Source organism: Grampus griseus, assembly GCF_964374135.1.
Source record: "Grampus griseus genome assembly, chromosome: 14".
In the NCBI taxonomy this organism is placed as follows: domain Eukaryota; kingdom Metazoa; phylum Chordata; class Mammalia; order Artiodactyla; family Delphinidae; genus Grampus; species Grampus griseus.
In genome coordinates, this window is record NC_139008.1 from 64,954,610 (window position 1) to 64,975,814 (window position 21,205).

The window sequence follows — 21,205 nt, forward strand, 5'->3', positions numbered from 1 at the left end:
AGGAACTCAGATTGGGGACTTCATCTAGTCGGATCATTTCCTACAAAAGACACAAATAAAACAATCCCCATGCTCAGTTCATTTGAGATTGGATGTACTGCTCTTTTGCATTCCCCTAAGAATGGGGCTTGGTAGCTAGACCGCTTAGGTTCAAATCCCAGCTCCACAATTCGCAGCTGCACAACCCTAGGTAAGTCATGGAACCTAAGTCTTTGTCTGCTCTTCTGTCAAATGGGACTAATCTAATCTACCTCATAGGATTGGTTTGAGGATTAAACCCTTTGAGGACCACTATTCTTACTCTCCACCTTTGCTCATATGCCCCATTTTGCCTAAAAAAAACGCCTACCACTCAAGTTTTATCAATCAGAAATTGCCATAGATGTTTTCAAGACATAAAATATTTCAAATATAGCTGAAGGTCCTTGTGTATCCCTACCTAGTTGCATTCACTTCATTCCCCCCCAAGACGTAACCATTATTTTGAACTCTGTTTATTATTTTTACACGTTTTCACACTTACAAATATTTCCACAAAAAATAAATGGTATTGTTCACAAACTACTATGTATAAAATAAATAAGCTACAAGGATATATTGTAGAGCACAGGGAACACAGCCAATATTTTATAACTTTAAATGGAGTATAATCTATAAAAATTTTGAATCACTATGTTGTATACCTGAAACTAATATAATACTGTAAATCAATTATACCTCAATAAAAAATAAAACAAAAATACATGGTTTTGTTCTGCATGCACAGTGTGAATGATACTTCACGGTCAACAGTGAGATTCAACTACACTGATACAAGTTAAGTCTACTTCAATCATTTCTCATTGTTTTAATTCACAATTTATTCAATCATTCTTTTTAAATATGTGTATGTTTAGGTGGACTATAATTTTTCACTATTAAACAGTGTTGTAATGAACACTCCTATAGGTGTCTCCTTGTGTGTACATGCCCATGTAACCAATTATCTAGAGTAAGTGATAGCAGACCTTCTCCTCTTTTCCCTTATTAGAAATATTTCCAAAGTTTCAGGTTTAGTTTGATGTTTGCTGTAAGTTTTAATAGATATACAATACCAAGTTAAGGAATTTTCTTTCTATTCCTAGCTTTTATCATGAATGAGTACTTAATTTTATGAAATGCTTTTTGTTATTTGGTTATATTCTCATTTTCTTTCTTCCTTAATATCCACAAATGTTGTACATCACATGGTCTTCTCTCCTTCTGAAACATCTTTACATTCTTCAGATAATACCTGCTACCCTTCATCCCACTAATGTACTTAACTCCCACTGGATTGGGTATTTCTCTATCACTGCACATATAACATGATCTTGTAATTATCTGTTCCTGCATCTAATTTCCCAAATAAACTGACACTGCCTTGAGTCAGGAGTGTATCTTACCTCCTTTCCAGAGCCTCAGTGCATAGACCCTGGTAGCGTAGGTCTCAGTAAATGTATACTGAACCAATGAATGATTCCTAGAAGCCCTTGTGAATCTCACTCCTATTTCTGGTTGGCTGTGGAGGGGTTATTTGGGAGTAGCTTCTTCCACCTTTGCCTTCCCAGTACACAAATGTTAGCTATTGTTATTATTGGAAACTGGGACTTCCAGCTCATCTGTTCCTTTAGCCCTGTCCAACTTAGTGTATGGGTTGCAAACCAGGTCCCGCCCCCCCCACCCTCCAGGCCCACTTCTTTGTGTTATATTTTAATTTTTATTTAATACTTGATACAACATATGTTATAAAGCATAACAAAGTGAATAGCTATGTGTGCCTTTCCTATCACATCTCCCTTTCTCTCGGCCAGAGGTAACCACTATCCTGAATTTTGTTTATTATTGCTTTTTCATTAAAAAAAAGTTTTGTATGATTTGAGTTTGCCTATTTTTGAGCTTTGTAAAAATGATACACTATACACATGGAGGCTAAACAGTACGCTACTAAATAACCAAGAGATCACTGAAGAAATCAAAGAAGAAATTTAAAAAATACACAGAAACAAATGACAATGATAACACGACTACCCAAAACCTATGGGATGCAGCAAAAGCAGTTCTAAGTGGGAAGTTTACAGCAATTCAATCTCACCTCAAGAAACAAGAAAAACCTCAAATAAACAATCTAACCCTACACTTAAAACAACTAGAGAAAGAAGAACAAAGAAAACCCGAAGTGAGTAGAAGGAAAGAAATCATAAAGACCAGAGCAGAAATAAATGAAATAGAAAGGAATAAAACAATAGCAAAGATCAATAAAACTAAAAGCTGGTTCTTTATTCCCCAGAAGAGTTGTTTTCAAAGCAAACATTCCAAATGAATGTGGCTCTTCAAATGGAATGTCCCCATTGTGCTTGAAGTGTTTCTTCTCTGGTTGTGATTTTAAATTACAGACTCATTTGAGCTACTCCCCTTCCCCTCGGTATCTTTAGAGGAGTAGTGACTTTGTCCTTAGGTAGAGGATGTGTAATTTTGGGTGAAAGTAAATTACAATTTATTTGAGTTTATTCCAAAATCTATGTATTTGGTATTCTGGAGTAGATCAAACCAAGAGTAGATCAAACCAACAGAAAGTTTCTTGGTCTTAAAAAGGAATGATCTAATTGCTTTGGGTATTGTGCTGGCTGCACACTTTGGCCACTTGAAACGTGTTAAACGTCACTGATTAAAACAGCTGGAGCATTTCTTGCCCCATTCCAGTTACGGAGCAGCATGCTGAAATCCTAACATCTCTCACTCACCTATAAGGACAACACACAGGCTGAGAGAGAACAGAAGCGGGTAGAAGACTCAGTAATTTCAGTCCCCCTTCATCTGTTCTGCTGTTCTCCTTGCTCTCTGAGTAGACAGAGTAATGTTTCCTTTTTCCTTTTCCCAAAGAAAGGAAGGTAAGGGGGAAAGTAAATTTATGTATTTAGACCAGTCAAAAAAAAAAAAAAAGCTGTTTTTTTGAGAAGATAAACAAAATTGATAAACCCTTAGCCAGATTCATCAAGAAAAAAAGGGAGAGGACGCAAATCAATAAAATTAGAAATGAAAAAGGAGAAATCACAACTGACACTGCAGACATACAAAGGATTATAAGAGACTACTACAAACTACTACAAACAACTATATGCCAATAAAATGGACAACCACATAGAAATGGACAAATTCTTGGAAAGGTAAAATTTTCCAAGACTGAACCAGGAAGAATTAGAAAATATAAACAGACCTATGACAAGTAATGAAATTGAAACCGTAATTAAAAATCTTCCCACAAACAGAAGTCCAGGACCAGATGGCTTCACAGGCGAATACTATCAAACATTTAGAGAAGAGCTAACACTGATCCTTCTCAAATACTTCCAAAAAATTGCAGAGGGAGAAACACTCCCAAATTCATTCTATGAAGCCACCATCATTCTGATACCAAAACCAGAAAAAGATATCACAAAAAAAGAAAATTATAGACCTAAACAAAATACTAGCAAACAGAATCCAACAGCACATTAAAAGGATCATACACCATGATCAAGTGGGATTTATCCCAGGGATGCAAGGATTCTTTAACACACGCAAATCAATCAATGTGATACACCATATTAACAAACTGAAGAATAAAAACCATATGATCATCTCAATAGATGCAGAAAAAGTTTTCAACAAAATTCAACACCCATTTATGATAAAAACTCTCCAGAAAATGGGCATAGAGGGAACCTACCTCAACATAACAAAAGCCATATATGACAAAACCCACAGCAAGCATCATACTCAATGGTGAAAAACTGAAAGCATTTCCACTAAGATCAGGAAAAAGACAAGGATGTCCACTCTCACCACTATTATTCAACATAGTTTTGGAAGTCCTAGCCACGGCAATCAGAGAAGAAAAAGAAATAAAAGGAATACAAATTGGAAAAGAAAAAGTAAAGCTGTCACTGTTTGCAGATGACATGACACTATCCACAGAAAATCCTAAAGATGCCACCAGAAAACTACTAGAACTAATCAATGAATCTGGTAAGGCTGAAGGATACAAAATTAATGCACAGAAATCTCCAGCATTCCTAGACACCAACAATGAAAAATCAGAAAGAGAAATTAAGGAAACACTCCCATTTACCATAGCAATAAAAAGAATAAAATACCTAGGAATAAACCTGCCTAAGGAGGAGAAAGACTTGTACTCAGAAAACTATAAAACACTGATGAAAGAAATCAAAGATGACATAAACAGATGGAGAAATATACTATTGTTCTTGGATTGGAAGAATCAATATTGTGAAAATGACTATACTACCCAAAGCAATCTACAGATTCAATGCAATCCCTATCAAACTACCAATGGCATTCTTCACAGAATTAGAACAAAAAATTTTACAATTCATATGGAAACACAAGAGACCCCAAATAGCCAAAGCATTCTTGAGAAAGAAAAACGGAGTTGGAGGAATCAGGGGCCCTGACTTCAAACTATGCCACAAAGCTACAGTAATCAAGACAGTATGGTACTGGCACAAAAACAGAAATACAGATCAATGGTACAGGATAGAATGCCCAGAGATAAACCCACAGACCTATGGTCACCTAATTTATGACCAAGGAGACAAGAACAAACAATGGAGAAAAGACAGCCCCTTCAATAAATGGTGCTGGGAAAACTGGACCACTACATGTAAAAGAAAGAAATTCAAACACTCCCTAACACCATACACAAAAATAAACTCCAAATGGATTAAAGACTTAAATATAAGACCAGACACTATAAAACTCTTTGAGGAAAACATAGGAAAAACACTCTTTGACATAAACCACAGCAAGACCTTTTTTGACCCACCTCCTAGAGTAATGGAAATAAAAACAACAACAAATGGGACTTAATTAAACTTAAAAGCTTTTGCACAGCAAAGGAAACCATAAACAAGACAAAAAGACAACCCTCAGAATGGGAGAAAATATTTGCAATTTTAAATTATTAAAAAATGGACGGAATTAAAAAATAGGTGGAAGACCTAAATAGACATTTCACCAAGGAAGACATACAGATGGCCAAAAGGCACATGAAAAGATGCTCAACATCACTAATTATTAGAGAAATGCAAATCAAAACTACAGCTATCATCTCATGCCAGACAGAATGGTCATTATCAAAAAATCTAGAAAAAATAAATGCTGGAAAGGGTGTGGTGAAAAGGGAACCCTCCTGCACTATTGGTGGGAATGTAAATTGATAAAACCACTATGGAGAACAGTATGGAGGTTCCTTAAAAAACTAAAAATAGGGCTTCCCTGGTGGCGCAGCGGTTGGGAGTCCGCCTGCCGGTGCAGGGGACACGGGTTCGTGCCCCGGTCCGGGAGGATCCCACATGCCGCGGAGCAGCTGGGCCCGTGAGCCATGGCCGCTGGGCCTGCGCGTCCGGAGCCTGTGCTCCGCAACGGGAGAGGCCACAACAGTAAGAGTCCTGCGTACCACAAAAAATAAAAAAATAATTTCTATGATTTAGCTATGTTGTCGCCTATAGCAACAGTCATTGTATAATATCCCATTGTGTGAATAGAGGACATTTATCCATTTTCCTGTTGATGGATCAGAGACCTGGTTTCAGTTTTTTGCCCTTAACCAATAATGCCATAACCTTTCTTATGTGTTTCTTGATGCACATGTGCAGAAGTTTTTCTGAGGCAGTGGCTTCCAAACCATTCTGACAATGTCCAAGAATAAAAAATAAAATTTCCATCACAACACAGTAAATATACACAGGTGAATGTATGTGTATAAATATGAAACAAAAACTTAAACAATACCCTTACATAATACATTTTGATCTTTTCTATTTAGCTGGTAGATCCACTGAATTCATTTCACACCCTCCTGGCTTCAATTTAGTGTTTTTATTTCTAAGAATCACTGCTCTGGAATTGAGCTTCCCCACGAGTGTGCCTGGGCATAGGTTACAGGTTACCCAGGCCACAATACTGATGCTTCGGCCCTCAGGTCAGTGCTTCCTTAGGTGCTGGGTCACAGGGTATGCCCACGTTCAACTAGAAAACAAAATAGATATATTCTGCTGATATAAAAAGGTATCAGCAGTAACGTAAGTGTTTCCAGTGATACACATTCTCGAGCTCTCTCACTGTGGTCTTATCTGCATTTTCCTGATTATCAGTGAAGTTAAGCATCTTCTTTTTATGGATCATTTGTTTCTCCTCTGTAAAATGCTTGCTCCTATCATTGCCCATTTTTCTACTGGGCCATTTGTCTTTTCCTTGCTGATTCATAAGAATTCATGATAAATGCTGTTGTTGTTTTGGGGGTTATTTTGGTTGTTGCTTTTGTTTGTTTGTTGGCCGTGCCACACTACATGCAGGATCTTAGTTCCCTGACCAAGCATCGAACCCATGCTCCCTGCAGTGGAAGCCCGGAGTCTCAACCACTGGACCACCAGAGAATTCCCCATGATAAATTCTGAATACCAATCTTTTGTTAGTTGCATGGGTTGCAAATATCTTTTCCCAGTTTGTGGCTTGTGTTCCCACTTTCTTATGGTGTCTATCCCCCTTTCAAACTGCACTAAGGTACCCGTAATGTCTAGCAGAACTCATCACTATTTTTGGCAACACAGAAAGGTATGAGAGGGAGGAAGAGGGCATGAGGGACAAGCAGGAAAAGTTATGAAGGAGGAATCCTAGAGTCTTATGCTAAGACTGCCAGGGAGTCTGGAGTTTCCGCCCTGGAAGCCCCTTCTCACACACTGGTGCATACAATTATTGGAAAAATAACAAAGCCTTTTCATCAAAGGGCACAAAGGGTCTGTCTGGGACCTGCACACATCTCCAATGTTTTCCTACAGACAATGGGTCACTTGTGCATCTTCTGCCTGCGCAATAACAAGCAGAGCCTGGGGAAAGTGCCAGCAGAAACACAGAAATGAAAGCTGGGGTCACCACAATGCACATGGGTACTCTTTTCACTGCAACAGAAAATCTAAGAGGCTGCTCCTACCTCCTCGGTAGTAAAAGGAAGGAATCTGCAAACCTGCAACTGACGTGGAGGCATGGGACAAGGACTTGGGGAAGTAAGCCAGGTCCTAACAAGCATTACACCAAAAATCTAATATAGTGATTCTCTAACATGCCTATAGATCTGCTGGGGGGGGGCGCCGTCTGTGAATTCTCGATGACAAATATTTAATTTAGTGCTTTCACTTCGATCATAGTCCTTTTGTTTTTTTTTTTTAAAGCATATCCTGGATCATTTGAATGTCCATCTTATGACCAACTGGCAGGATTTCAGTGCTCATATTTGTTATTTCCTATGTTGTCAATTAAACTTTGTTGAAAACTAAAGAGAAAAAATAGAGGTGAACGTAATAAGTGAAAGTCAAACATCCTCACAAGAAAGCTTCACAACAGTTCAAATATAGAAAAGTGGTAGGAGAATGGAGTTATTATACAGCATACAGCACTAGAGCTACGCTAAAAAGATCTTGCACCATAATAATTGAGGGACAATTTGATTTCAGCAAAGTAACATTAGCTAACACATGAAATTCACAAAGTCAATCTGAGCTTTTGAGTTTTATAAGTAGTTTGATTTCAATCTATTTGTTTAGGTTTTATAATCATTTAAGATCTATTAGTATAAGTAGTATAACCTAGTGAATATACTTAAGTAACACAAAAAAATAATGTTAACACTAGGAGTATGGCAGAGTTTTTCTTTAGAAGAGTTCTGTACATTATTCAGGTTTGAGAATCCAACTGTCTGAGGCACTCTCCTCCACCTGGTCATTCACCTGCTAGAGGATACAGCTCACCTTTTTAACACCCAAAATATCTTCAATGAGGGTTGCTGTCTGTAAGAATGTCTTCTTACTCGTCATCAGTGTAAACAGGAAGATCACAAAGTCATTCTTTTCTGCCAAACGCTTTGTAACCCCTTCCGTCTATCGCAAGGGAGAAGAAGAGAAAAAGCAGAATGGTTATAACCCCAAAATAAAATATGAAGGGCAAAATATCCATTCCAGACACTGGAAAAGCAATTCCACGCTACATCAGGAACTGTTAGCTGAGCCCTTAATTCCCTAAAACTATATATAAAACACTGTGTACAAATGTATTTTTATGGGGAGGAGTTTTTAAATAATATCCATCATAGGTTTTTAACCTAGTACCTAAATCATGAGCTATAAGCCAGCACCCAGTAGGCTAAGTTTTATTTGGCCAGCAATACCTTTTAAATTTTGACTTTAAGTCTTCAGATAGGATATGCTTACTCCAGTTAGTCACAATTTGCACAAGTCCCCACTCCAAAACAGGCAACTTCAAACGTTTCTTGTTTTCTGCCTGATCCTTGGAGGCACTGGTGTTTGCAACTCTAAAAGCCCTAGGTTTCCATCTAACCTGGGTTTAAGCCAGATCAGCACAAAGTTGGACCATATCATCCTATGTTCTTTACGTTTTTGTTTCTTCTTTCTTTGCTTTCCTTTTCTTTTTCTTTCCTTTTCTTTCTCTCTCTTTCTTTCTTTCTTTCCCTTTCCTTCCTTCCTTCCTTCCCTTTCTTTCCTTTCCCTTCCTTCCTTTTTTTAACTGAACTGTGTTTTGCTGGAATATTATTAACATTAGGTGTCATTATTAACGAACAGCCTCATTAAGACTGCCTCATAAGACTATTAACTACATGGAAGCTGACAATGATGGAGTCATTACATCACACATATATCATCTTATTTTATAAGAACAATTTCTTACTGGCCTTAGTTACAAGAATAATTGTGCACTACCTGAACAATCAGTTTATTTTTATCTCACGGGTCTGTCTGTGCTTACCTGTGCCACTAGCTACATGTGGCTACTGAGCACTTGAAACGTGGCTAGTCTGAACTGAGATGTGCTCTGAAAGTAAAAAACACACTGGATTTTGAAACCTTAATACAAAAAAAAGGAATTATATCTCATTAATAATTACTTATATTGATGACATGTTGGAATAACATTCTTGAAATACTGTGCTAAATAAAATACATCATTAGGGCTTCCCTGGTGGCACAGTGGTTGAGAGTCTGCCTGCCGATGCAGGGGACACGGGTTCATGCCCCGGTCCGGGAAGATCCCACACGCCGCAAAGCGGCTGAGCCTGCGCGTCTGGAGCCTGTGCTCCGCAACGGGAGAGGCCACAACAGTGAGAGGCCCGCGTACAGCAAAAAAAAAAAAAAAAAAAAAAAAATACATCATTAAAATTAACTTCACCTATTTCTTCCTACTTCTTTTCTTACTTTCTAAAAAACGTGGCTACAAGGAAATTGAAAATAACCTAAGTATGGTGGGGTGATGGGTTATTTCACTTGTTTTCGGAGTCTTTTTATATTATACTCTAATATTCTTGAGAGACTGGTATAATACATTCTTATACTTTTTAAAATGTGATACACAGAAGCAAATACAAAATACCATATATAGCCTAATCAGTGACTAAAAGTGCAGGTTTATTACACTAAGATTGCATTAGCCTTTTTGGTGACAATAGTTTTTGCTGAATCCTTTTGAACTTACTGACAGTTTAGGCCCCTAAACTATTTTTCATTTGTATGTCCCTAAGACATATCTCACTTGCTCAGGACCTCAGCATTAATTTTTTTTTTTTTTTTTGTGGTACGCGGGCCTCTCACTGCTGTGGCCTCTCCCATTGCGGAGCACAGGCTCCGGACGCGCAGGCTCAGCGGCCATGGCTCACGGGCGCAGCCGCTCCGCGGCATGTGGGATCTTCCCAGACCGGGGCACAAACCCGCGTCTCCTGCATCGGCAGGCGGACTCTCAACCACTGCGCCACCAGGGAAGCCCTCAGCATTAATTTCTTATTTGTTTATTTAGAGTTATGTCCAAAGCTTTACATTATCCCTTTTCAATTCTTTTTATTCAAACAGCCTATCATTTATGTTGTCAAGGTTTTTGTGGATGCTGATTTTTATCTTAAGATATCAATCCTGGAGCTTCCCTGGTGGCGCAGTGGTTGAGAGTCTGCCTGCCAATGCTGGGGACACGGGTTCGAGCCCTGGTCCAGGAAGATCCCACATGCTGCGGAGCAACTAAGCCCACGCGCCAGAACTGCTGAGCCTGCATTCTGGAGCCCGTGAGCCACAACTACTGAGCTCACGTGCCACAACTACTGAAGCCCATGCGCCTAGAGCCTGTGCTCTGCAACAAGAGAAGGCACCGCAGTGAGAAGCCCACGCACCACAACCAAGAGTAGCCCCTGCTCAACGCAACTAGAGAAAGCCCGCGCACAGCAACAAAGACCCAATGCAGCCAAAAAAAAAAAGAAAAAAAAAAAGATATCAATCCTGAACTAATAAATATGCTATTCCTAAAGGTAAAATAAAATAACCTAAGTGTTATATTTCTGTTGCATAGCAATGTTATGGATGCTGAACTTTGTGTTAAGTGTTGAAACATATTTCCCTATTTGTGTTGGTTGCTAAGAAGCTTAAACCCAAATTTTTTTTTTTTTTTTTAATGGAGGCTGAGAAGTCCCTTGATATGCCATCTGCAAGTTGGAGAACCAGGAAAACTGGTGATGAAATTCAGTCAGAGACAGAAGGCCTGAGAATCAGAACCAACAGTGTAAGTCCCTGTTGGAGCCAAAGGCCCAAGAACCAGGAACTCCAAGTCCGAGGGCAGGGGAAGACGGATGTCTCAGCTCGGGCAGAGAGTGAATTCGCCCAACCTCCCCACCTTTTTGCTCTATTCAGGGCCTCAATGGATTGGATGGTGGTCACCCACATTGGTGAGGGCATCTACTGATTCAAATGCTAATCTCTTCCAGAGACACCCTCACAGACACACCCAGAAAAAAAATGTTTAACCAGATATCTGGGTGTCCCTTAGCTCAGTCAAGTTTACACATATGAACAAATGTTCATAGTAGCATTATTCTTTTTTTTTTTTGATGTGGACCATTTTTAAAGTGTTTATTGAATTTGTTACAATATTGCTTCTGTTTTATTTATTTTTTGAATTTTTGAATTTTATTTTATTTTTTTATACAGCAGGTTCTTATTAGTTATCCATTTTATACATATTAGTGTATACATGTCAATCCCAATCTCCCAATTCATCCCACCACCACCACCCCGCCCGCCACTTTCCCCCCGTGGTGTCCATACGTTTGTTCTCTACATCTGTGTCTCTATTTCTGCCCTGCAAACCAGTTCATCTGTACCATTTTTCTAGGTTCCAGATACATGCGTTAATATATGATATCAGCTTAAACCCAAATTTGTACCCCATCCGCGATACAGATGATTTTATGTTCAGCCCAATTCCTGGATACCTACTTCTAAATTTATAATATTGGTAGATCTTACATACTCCTAATGATGCCCGAAATCTTTTTTTGAATGAGGCAAGAAATGAAATGGAATTAAATGTTCCTTTGTGCTTTCATTGCATAGAGGTTTCACTTCTACAACAGCATTTGTTTCATTCTGCTGTATTTGATTCACGCTTTACAGTTTAGCACATATGTTCCCAAAAGACAGGTACTGGGTCTTACAAAAATTAACATTTGTATATTGCTTTACAAAGTGCTTTCACATCTATCATCTCATTTAAATCCCACAACAACCCTATGATGTATGATTACCAACTACACTCTACTAAGATAAGAAACTAAAGCACAGGGAGGAGAATTAATAAGCATGAAGCCAAGAGCTAGAACCCCAAACCAAGTTCTAGCACTAAGTGCTATGCTCTTTCCACCAAATTGCTTCTTTTATTCACCATTCTTTCCCACTCAGTGATCAACCTAGTTGGATGTCCTGATCAACACATGGTGGGTCTTCTGGTTCTTGTTTTGTTTTCTAACAATAAAAATGAAGGAGTAGGTACAATAGAGTTTAAAGGAATCCTAAAACGTCACAGGCACTCTTTCAATGCTTGTATCCATTTAACAAGTTTTTTGTTCAGTCTGTGCTTGGACACCTCCAGGGCTAGAGGAGTTCAGTACCTGCTGAAGCAGCCATGGCTCAATTAATATGAAATTTTGCCATCCATAATTTCTACCTGTTGGTTATGGTTCTCAGGCACATATCAGTCCAATTCTCCAATGTCTGAAGATAGCTGTCATGTCTACCACCCCATTCAAATCTTCCCTCCTCGAGCACTGCAGATGTGGCAGGGAGAAAAATGAGGCCCTGATGGCAGGCATACTTACACAGACACAGGTATTATACAAGATGCTCAAACAGTCCTTGGACATTTCATCACTTACTGAAAGTGAAAGGGGAATAACTGGTTATTTTTCTCATTGGAAAGATAGTGTAACAGAATTAAATTTTTGAACATAGAATTGTTCCTCATAATCCCCTCCAAGATGATTATTTTCCTTTTAGCATACCTCCTTCCAGTCCTTATTCACCAAAGAGTTTCATGGTGCCTGCATCAGAGCCTACAAACCAATTTGTACACTGCTTTTTGGTTTGATATAGTATTGTGCTTATTATGTTCCACAGTCTTTATAATTTCAACCTGTTGTGGTGTTATCACTTAGTAAGCCATGTTCCTTTATAGCTTGATTAGAATTATATCCAGGGTTTTAAAAATTTTGCTATTTAAATAGACTAGAAATAAACAACATAACATATAGTCCTTTTATGCTTGTGTTGAAATGGTTCCCTAAGATACAGTTCCAAAAGCAGAATTACGAGAATCCAAAGTAATTGGATTGATGTTATAAATTTCCACTGAAAATTCTACTAGCAGCAAACAAGGATGTCATTTTTACTACAGACTCAACGTGTTTTGTTCTGTTGTTATTTACGTTGGGTACCAATAAAGAACTAGTTACTTCTCTGTGAGCAGGAACAGGAGAGTACGACAAAAAGGAAACTAAATTTTCAAGTCCTCAAAACTGGGAGATGATAAAATTGAGTATGAACCATGGATAGAGTGTTTTGTTTGGCATTACTTTTATTTTTAAAAACTGTTTGCATTAATTCCTATGCTGCCACAAACTCTAAAATGTTAGGCTTCCTTCCAAGATCCCAGTGGGCAGCCCTGCCAAGCTAGCTTGACCAGAAGGGTTATCTGACATAATCTTGAGATAATGCAGATGTCCTGTATCCCTCATCACCACTTTTCAACCTATGGGGGCTTCTGGTTTATTTATTTCATGACTTCAGAGCAGGTTGGAACACCAAATCAGTATATTTCAGTACTTCTAGACCTTTCATTTTCAAAGGGAACTGGAATTCACTCATTCATCAAATATTTATTCAGCATCCACTCTAGAGCAGATACAGAATATACAGTGGTTAGCGAAAAAAAAAAAAAAAGACAAAGCCTCATGGAACTTATAAATCTAGTGGGGGAAGAGAGAATAAATAAGAACACCAACAAGTAATTACAAGATGCTACCTGCTATGAGGGTAGAGGACATGAAGACCAATTTAGATAGGATACAAAGCTGCGACATAAAAGATGAATATGAATCCTCTTAACCACTACTACACATACAAACAAGGCCTTACATAATATGTCATGTTGATGTTGGGAGGAAAAGTTTTTAATTAAAAAAAAAGTGATATTTGTAGTAGAGCATTCATCAGATGTTAACTGATCTCTGGCTTTTAATGCCAAAGTAAGTGTACTTACTCACTTTTTTAAATTATCAACTGACTACCTAAGAATAATATTTGCAACATGTGTAAGTTATAGAGAATAATAATAGAATAATACCCATATACCTACCACCCAGTCCAAGAAATAATGTGCTACCCTAAACACAAATAAATTACACATTCTGGTAATGACTGAACTTTTCACAAAGAGCTTATATCACTTTTATAACAACAAAAACAAGACAATAATTAAAAAATAAAACAAATGATCTTACCAGGCTTTTCCTTACTCTCTCAATTAACTATATGAGAAATAAGAATTTGCAAAGAAAACATAAAAGCTGAAACCAAGGACTATTAGAAACTACAAAGATGCAATTCTTTTAGCCCAGTAGTTTTCACACTTTTTCTTTTAAAGCACTAGACTTTTATTTCTACCAAGTATAAAATAAAGAGAGCTGCTTAGTTAGGGGCGGAGAGTGTCCTACAGCCGAACATAAGGCATGTCCTCATTGTTAAGAGTTAGGAAGGGAAAGAAGAGAAACTCCTGGGAATTACCATCATAACAGCAGGTTAGGAAATGAGTACCAGTGGCTGATAAGTATACTTACTTTTCAGTTTCTGTCCCCGAATAGAGATTGTAGGCCTCATAAGAATTTCTACAAGGAGCTATAAAAAAAAATTGGATAAAAGCTTCAAAATTCAAAGCACAACTTACAAAACAGTCTTTGCCATGACAACTCATGGCCCAAATATCTGTCAGGGTACTGCAAGACCCTCTTGGTCCCAACACAGGCAGAAGGCAGTGAAGTTCAGGGAAATGAGCACTGTACCAAGAGTCAGGAAACCTGGGTTCTAGTTGCAGCTCAGCCACCTATTCCCCATGTAAACTCGGGCAAGTCAGTGTCCCTCCATGGCCTTGGCTCTCATTTTTAAAAATAAGAATGTTAGATTAGTTAATCTCTGGGGTCCAACGTGGCTTTAATTTTTTTAAAGCTGCAGAACATTTTCACTATGATTCCTCTTTTGCTTTTAGAATATTTGTGTTCTTTTTATAAACATAAGTTTATAAAAAGAATCACAAAAGGTATACCATAAACTGTTAATACTGATTTCTACAGGGGGCTGGGGAGTATATGCATTCATTTTTCATTTTACATACTTGTAATACAACACATAATTCTGTTTAAACTGTTTACAATAAATATGCATTTAAAAACCCATTCTGTTGAAACAAAGGACAGTTTATAATGATAAAAGGGTCAATCCATCGGGACAATATAACAATTATAAACATATATGCATCTAACAACAGAACCTCAAAACACATGAAGCAAAAGCTGACAGAACTGAAGGAGACAATTCAAAAATAATAGCTGGATAATACCCTACTTTCAATAATGGATAGACAATGAGGTAATACCAAAAATATAGAAGACTTGAACACTATAAACCAACAAGCTCTGACAGCTATAAAGCATTCTGCCCAGCAACAGCAGAATACACATTCTACTCAAGCACACAGGAATACACACACACACACACACACACACACACACACACACACACACACACACACACACACAGGAACACTACTCAGCCATAAAAAAGAATGAAATTTTGCCATCTGCAGCAACATGGATGGACTTGGAGGACATTATGCTAAATGAAATAAGTCAGACAGAGAAAGACAAACACTGTATATCACTTGTATGTGGAATCTAAAAAAGTAAAACACAATAGTGACTATAATAAAAAAGAAGCAGACTCACAGATACAGAGAACAAACTAGTGGCTACCAGTCGGTGGGGGGCAATATAAAGGTGGGAGAGTGGGAGGTACAAACTAGTAAGTCTAAGATAGCCTACAAGGATGTATTGTACAACATGGGGGATACAGCCAATATTTTACAATAACAAATAAACAAAGCATAACCTTTAAAAATTGTGAATCACTATATTGTACAACAACTATACTTCAATAAAAATGCAAAAAATAAATTTCGCTTAAAAGAAAAAAAGGGAATTATCTCAAACCAATAACCTAATCTTTCACTTCAATTCACTGGAAAAAGAGGTGCAACACAAAACCAAAGCAAGCAGAAGAAAAGTAATAAGGATTAGAATGGAAACTAATTTAGCAGAGAATAGAAAATAACAGAGAATATCAACGAGATCACCCTTGACCTTATAGAAAACAAGAACTACCTTCCTCCTGATGAATACTTTTAACTATTATATATAAAGCCACACTAAGCATCTTTGTATACAAAGCCTTATCTCATTTTGACTTACGTCTTCATGAGAGATTCACACAAATGGAAACAACAGGGCAAAATGAGTAATGATCTTTAAGGTTTTGAAGCATACTACACAAATGCTTTTGAAAAGAGATGCCCCATTTTTCACAGTCATCCAAGAAAAGTATAAGATATTCATCTGCATAGGTTATTATATTTAAAATAAATTCTCTTGAAATAAAGGATGGACTATGTCAATGAATAAATTAAAAGTCCCTGAATGCCAAGTGATGGATCATACCTGGGCCACAGACATAATTCATGAGGTCTACATCTACTGAAAAGCTGGGAGATTCTACATAAGAATCTAGATTTCCTACATCCCTGAGGGCAAAGGTCAATAGGAATGGAAGCCATTTCCTCATAAAAGCAGGCATGCACTCTCTAGTTCATCCTAGTCCCTGAAGTCATTTAATTTATGCAGATCTCCATTTTTTTTCTTTTTTTTTAATAAATTTATTTATTTGGCTGCACTGGGTCTTAGCTGCCACATGCGGGATCTTCATTGCAGCATGCGGGATCTAGTTCCCCGACCAGGGATTGAACCTGGGCACCCTGCACTGGGAATGTGGACTCTTAACCGCTGGACCACCAGGGAAGTCCCAGAGAGACATACCTGTCTTTGTACCTTAAAAAAAAGGGGATATATATATATATATATTTTTTAATTATATTAATTTAATTAATTTATTTATTTTTGGTTGTGCCGGGTCTTAGTTGCGGCATGCATGTGGAATCTAGTTCCCCGACCAGGGAACAAGCCCACGTCCCCTGCACTGGGAGGCAAATTCCTAACCACTGCGCCACCAGATCAATTTACATAAATCAATTATTCTAGTGTAAAAGCTTTGGTGCTTCAATATATGTGAATACCACTGAGCTTCTAAAGATGAAAATTCTGGGGACTTCCCTGGGGGTCCAGCAGTTAAGACTCCACCTTCCAATGCAGGGGGTGTGGGTTCAATCCCTGGTTGGGGAAGATCCCACATGCCACGTGGCCAGAAAAAAAAAACTAGGCCTGTAGTGATAGTTACTCTGTAACTCTGTAAATACACCAAAAATCATTGAATTGTACAAGTAAAGCAAGTGAACTGTATGGTATGTAAGCTATAACTCAGTAAAAATTTTTTAAAAATCATAAAAAAAGATGAAAATTCTGAAATGTTTGCTATAAATTGTAAAATGTTTCCTACCTCCCATTTCAAGAGTTAAATTCCCAAGCCATTAAGTAGCAGTAGTAATAATAAACAACAACTTACATCAACACCTCCAAACAAATCAAAAATATAAGTATTTGGATAAGTGGTTTCTTGGGTAAGTTTCCTCTCTTCAGTAACAAATGCCATAGCCTCCATGGAGAGAAGAGGAGAAATTTCCTAGTGAAAAAGGATACAGAAAGACATTCAGTTTAGCATCCAACACAAACCAGACACCAAAACACCAGTTTGCATTTTAATCACAACTTGAACTCCCATGAGGTCAAAGACAATGAACCATAAAAAAAAAATCTTACAGAAAAGCTGATACAATAAAAGTTGTTGTAATAGTAGTAATAGCTAACTTATTAAATGCTTATTATGTATCAGGCATGGTTCTAAGTACTTCATCTATTACCTATTTTAATCCTCACAACCCAATGATATAATAGTAATTTATCAGCCCAATTTTACAGATAGGGAGACTGAGACACAAAGAAGTTGTCAATGTCATACAGGGTACGTGACAGAGTCAGGACTTAAACCTAGGAAGTCTGGCTCCTGAGTCTGTGCTTACAAAAGAAAGCAGAACTATTTGGGGTGAAACAGGAGATAGGATAGGAAGAATATAATAGGGCCCTACTCGTTATGCTCCCTTCTCAGGAACCTCGAGGGAAGATGGAACACAGTGGGCTAGAGCAGCAGTTCTCACACAGTGATGAGCATCAGAATCATCTGAAGGGCTTGTTAAAACCCAGACTGCTGGGTCCCACCTGCAGTTTCTGATTTAATAGGTCTGGGGTGGGGCCTGAGAATGTGCATTTATAGTAAGTCTCCAAGTGATGCTGATGTTGGTCCAGGTACCACACATCAAGAAAAAGCAAAAAAAAAAAGAAAAAGAAAAAAAGAAAAAGCAGAACCCTCTCTTATGGATAACCTATTATATGCCAAGCACTGGGTTTCTATACTTTAGCCCATTTAATCTTTAAAACAATTCAGTGAAGTGAGTGTAGTTTTACAGGTGAAAAACAAAATCACAAAGTTGTACAAGATCACATAATTAGTAAGTGACTGAACTACTTTCTCTGGGTTTCATTTCTCTCATTTATAAAACTAGAATGTAATTCTGCTGGCAACATGGTACAATGGAAACTGGTTTCAGGAGTAAGACAAATCTGGGCTCACAGCAATAATAGCCACGTGACTTTGGGCAGGTTATGCTGAGTCTGTTTTCTCAACTGAAAAAGGGAACGGAGAAGACATCTGGATTTGCCTGCTCAATATCTCCTTTTCTCTTCCTCAGGCAATAGCCCTACTTCTGTGGAGGAACATGAGGCCACACACAGATGTCAAGATAAGAAATGGACAGCCTAACTCTATTTGGCCCCTCAGTTCACATCTGTGCTTTCCGATTATGTGAGACAATAAAAGATCTTTTTCGCTAATCTGAGTGGGTTACTGTTACCTGCAATCAAAGTATTTTGGACTAATATACTAATACCACCCATCTCACAGAGTTATCATAAAAATTAAATATGCCTGGTACACAGTACATTTCAAGTAAGTATTTGCTGAGTGCATAAAGAAATGATGATCACATAGCAAGCATTCAAAATATTAATTTCCCTCTTTCATCTACCTCATATCTCAGAGATTTTGCAGGAATCAAATGAAATAATGCATTATTCCTTGCAAAAGGTTTTCAAACAAGTGTAAGACACTATTTCTATCCTAATCAGACTGTGAGAAGATCAAGAAGACAAAATGCCTTCTTTTTAATTAAATTTTTATTTGGGAATGATTTTCAACTTACAAAAAAGTTGTATAGACAAAACATCTCTTCTATTTTTTTAAAGATTTATTATTTATTAATTAATTTATTTATTTCTGGCTGTGTTAGGTCTTAGTTGCAGCATGCAGGGTCTTCGTTGAGGCACGCGGGATCTTTCGTTGCAGTGTGCAGGTTTCTCTCTAGTTGTGGCGTGCGGGTTTTCTCTTCTCTAGTTGTGGCACGTAGGCTCCAGGGCACCTGGGCTCCGTAGTTGTGGCACGCGGGTTCCAGAGCACGTGGGCTCTGTAGTTTGCGGCACGCAGGCTCTCTAGTTGAGGCACACGGGCTCAGTAGTTGTGGCAAGTGGGCTTAGTTGCCCTGCAGCATGTGGGATCTTAGTTCCCTCACCAGGGATTGAACCCGTGTTCCCGCCAGTGGTAAAGGCGGATCCTTTACCACTGGACCACCAGGGAAGTCCCAAACGTCTCTTCTCAAAGGTACAGACTAAACTTTTTGGCCCTATTATATATACATTTTTTTTTTTTTTGCGGTACACGGGCCTCTCACTGCTGTGGCCTCTCCCGTTGCGGAGCACAGGCTCCAGACGTGCAGGCTCAGAGGCCATGGCTCACGGGCCCAGCCGCTCCGCGGCATGTGGGATATTCCCAGACCGGGGCACGGACCCATGTCCCCTGCATCGGCAGGCGGACTCTCAACCACTGCGCCACCAGGGAAGCCCCTGGCCCTATTTTTAAACGACTTCTTATGCGATATAATAAACAGAACTTCACCTCTGAAAAACATTATATCGTTTCATTATGATCAAATATAACTTGCATGGGTTTTAGCTACATTAGAGCCAGTAATCTAAATTCAAAGTTGGACCCACCTCCCCAAGCTGAAGTCTGACCTACTAAATAAGAAACTCTGCCGGTAGGGCCCAGGACTCTGTTTTAACAAGCCTTCCAGGTGACTCTGATACACACTCAAGATTGAGAACAACTGCCCTAGATGTCTATGCATTCTTTCCATCCCTCTCTCAACCACCCGGCCCAGTCCCTTCATCTTTATATGCTAGTCATAATTATCAACAGCCACAAGGCTACTTCTTGAACCTTCAGCAAAATGGGATCTTTTAAATCCTGTTGAAAAAGAAGGTAACCTAATCCCAGGGCACAGGCCTCCTTAATTAAGCAAGCACTGATACAAAACAAATGTGAATAAAACCCAAAAGTATATACACAGGAAACTTAATGGTGATTATCTCTGGATGGTGGGGGATTATTGGGGATTTTTATTTTCTTGTTTGCACTTTTTCTGAACTTCCCAAATTTTCTATAGCTTATGCAATAAAAACAGACTATTTTAAAAAGTAGGCGGAAGAAGAGAAAAAAATCAGACATCTTGTATCATCTGGAGACCCTGAATGCAGTCCCTCCAAGTCCCCTAAGTTACCTTGAGGATGTTCTGGCACTCAATGAAGTCACTGTGGAGGTGGCTGGTTGCATACAGCTTAAGGAGCAGCTGAGGAATTCCACTCCATTTGGACTGTTTGTCCCTCTCCGTCAAAAAAGTTTCAGTGAACTGTGAGGCAAAAGAAAAAAAAAAAAAAAGAGGAAAAGTTTACTGGTGAGGAAAGAACTACTAGCATATACAGCAAAAGAGAGCAGCTGGCTCCCAAACCCACACAGGACAAATAATTCAAAGGTCTTTCTAGAAACGTTCAGAAGTTCCCCAACAGCCTGCAAGATAAAAGTCCAGCTCCTTGCTCATGATACACACCCTTCCTATTCTATCACCGACTTTCCTCTCTAGCTTCATCTCTTTCCCAGTGCCCGCTCTAGGCTCCAGATGTACATGTTCTCTCTCTATGCCTCTCTGCACATGCTTTTCCCCTGCCTACAGAGCTGTGTACCTGTATATATGGTATGCCACCTGTGTGGGGAGAAAATAAACCTAAGGTCGGGGCAAGGTGGGTAATTATTTACACACACCCATATACAGTTGACCCTTAAACACAGGTTTGAACTGCATGGGTCCTCTTATATATGGGATTTTTTTCAATAGTAAATACTACAGTACTACACAATCCACGATTGGTTGAATCCACAAGTGCAGGGAAACTGCAGGTATGGAGAGCCGACTCAAAGCTATACAAGAATTTTCAACTGTGGAGGGTCAGTGCCCCGACCCCCTGTATTGTTCAAGGGTGAACTCTACCGCCACAGAACATCTTTGGATGTCTTTTCTATCTGGAAAGCTCCTTCTCCTCCCTGCCTTTTCTACCCAGAAAGCTCTTTCTCCTAAATGCAAGCCA

General features: G+C 38.6%; 1 protein-coding gene across 1 annotated transcript in view; it reads right to left on the reverse strand.

The window, feature by feature from the left end:
• TRPC4AP (transient receptor potential cation channel subfamily C member 4 associated protein) overlaps window positions 1-21,205 on the reverse strand; it is a 76,911-nt gene that overhangs the window by 33,100 nt on the left and 22,606 nt on the right. The window contains exons 2-7 of the mRNA XM_082670735.1: window positions 20,344-20,472; window positions 17,181-17,297; window positions 14,234-14,291; window positions 12,218-12,273; window positions 7,824-7,952; window positions 7-40 (exon numbers count right to left, since the gene is read on the reverse strand). Coding sequence (XP_082526861.1) covers window positions 7-40; window positions 7,824-7,952; window positions 12,218-12,273; window positions 14,234-14,291; window positions 17,181-17,297; window positions 20,344-20,472 — 523 coding nt within the window. The remainder of the gene's footprint in view (window positions 1-6; window positions 41-7,823; window positions 7,953-12,217; window positions 12,274-14,233; window positions 14,292-17,180; window positions 17,298-20,343; window positions 20,473-21,205) is intronic.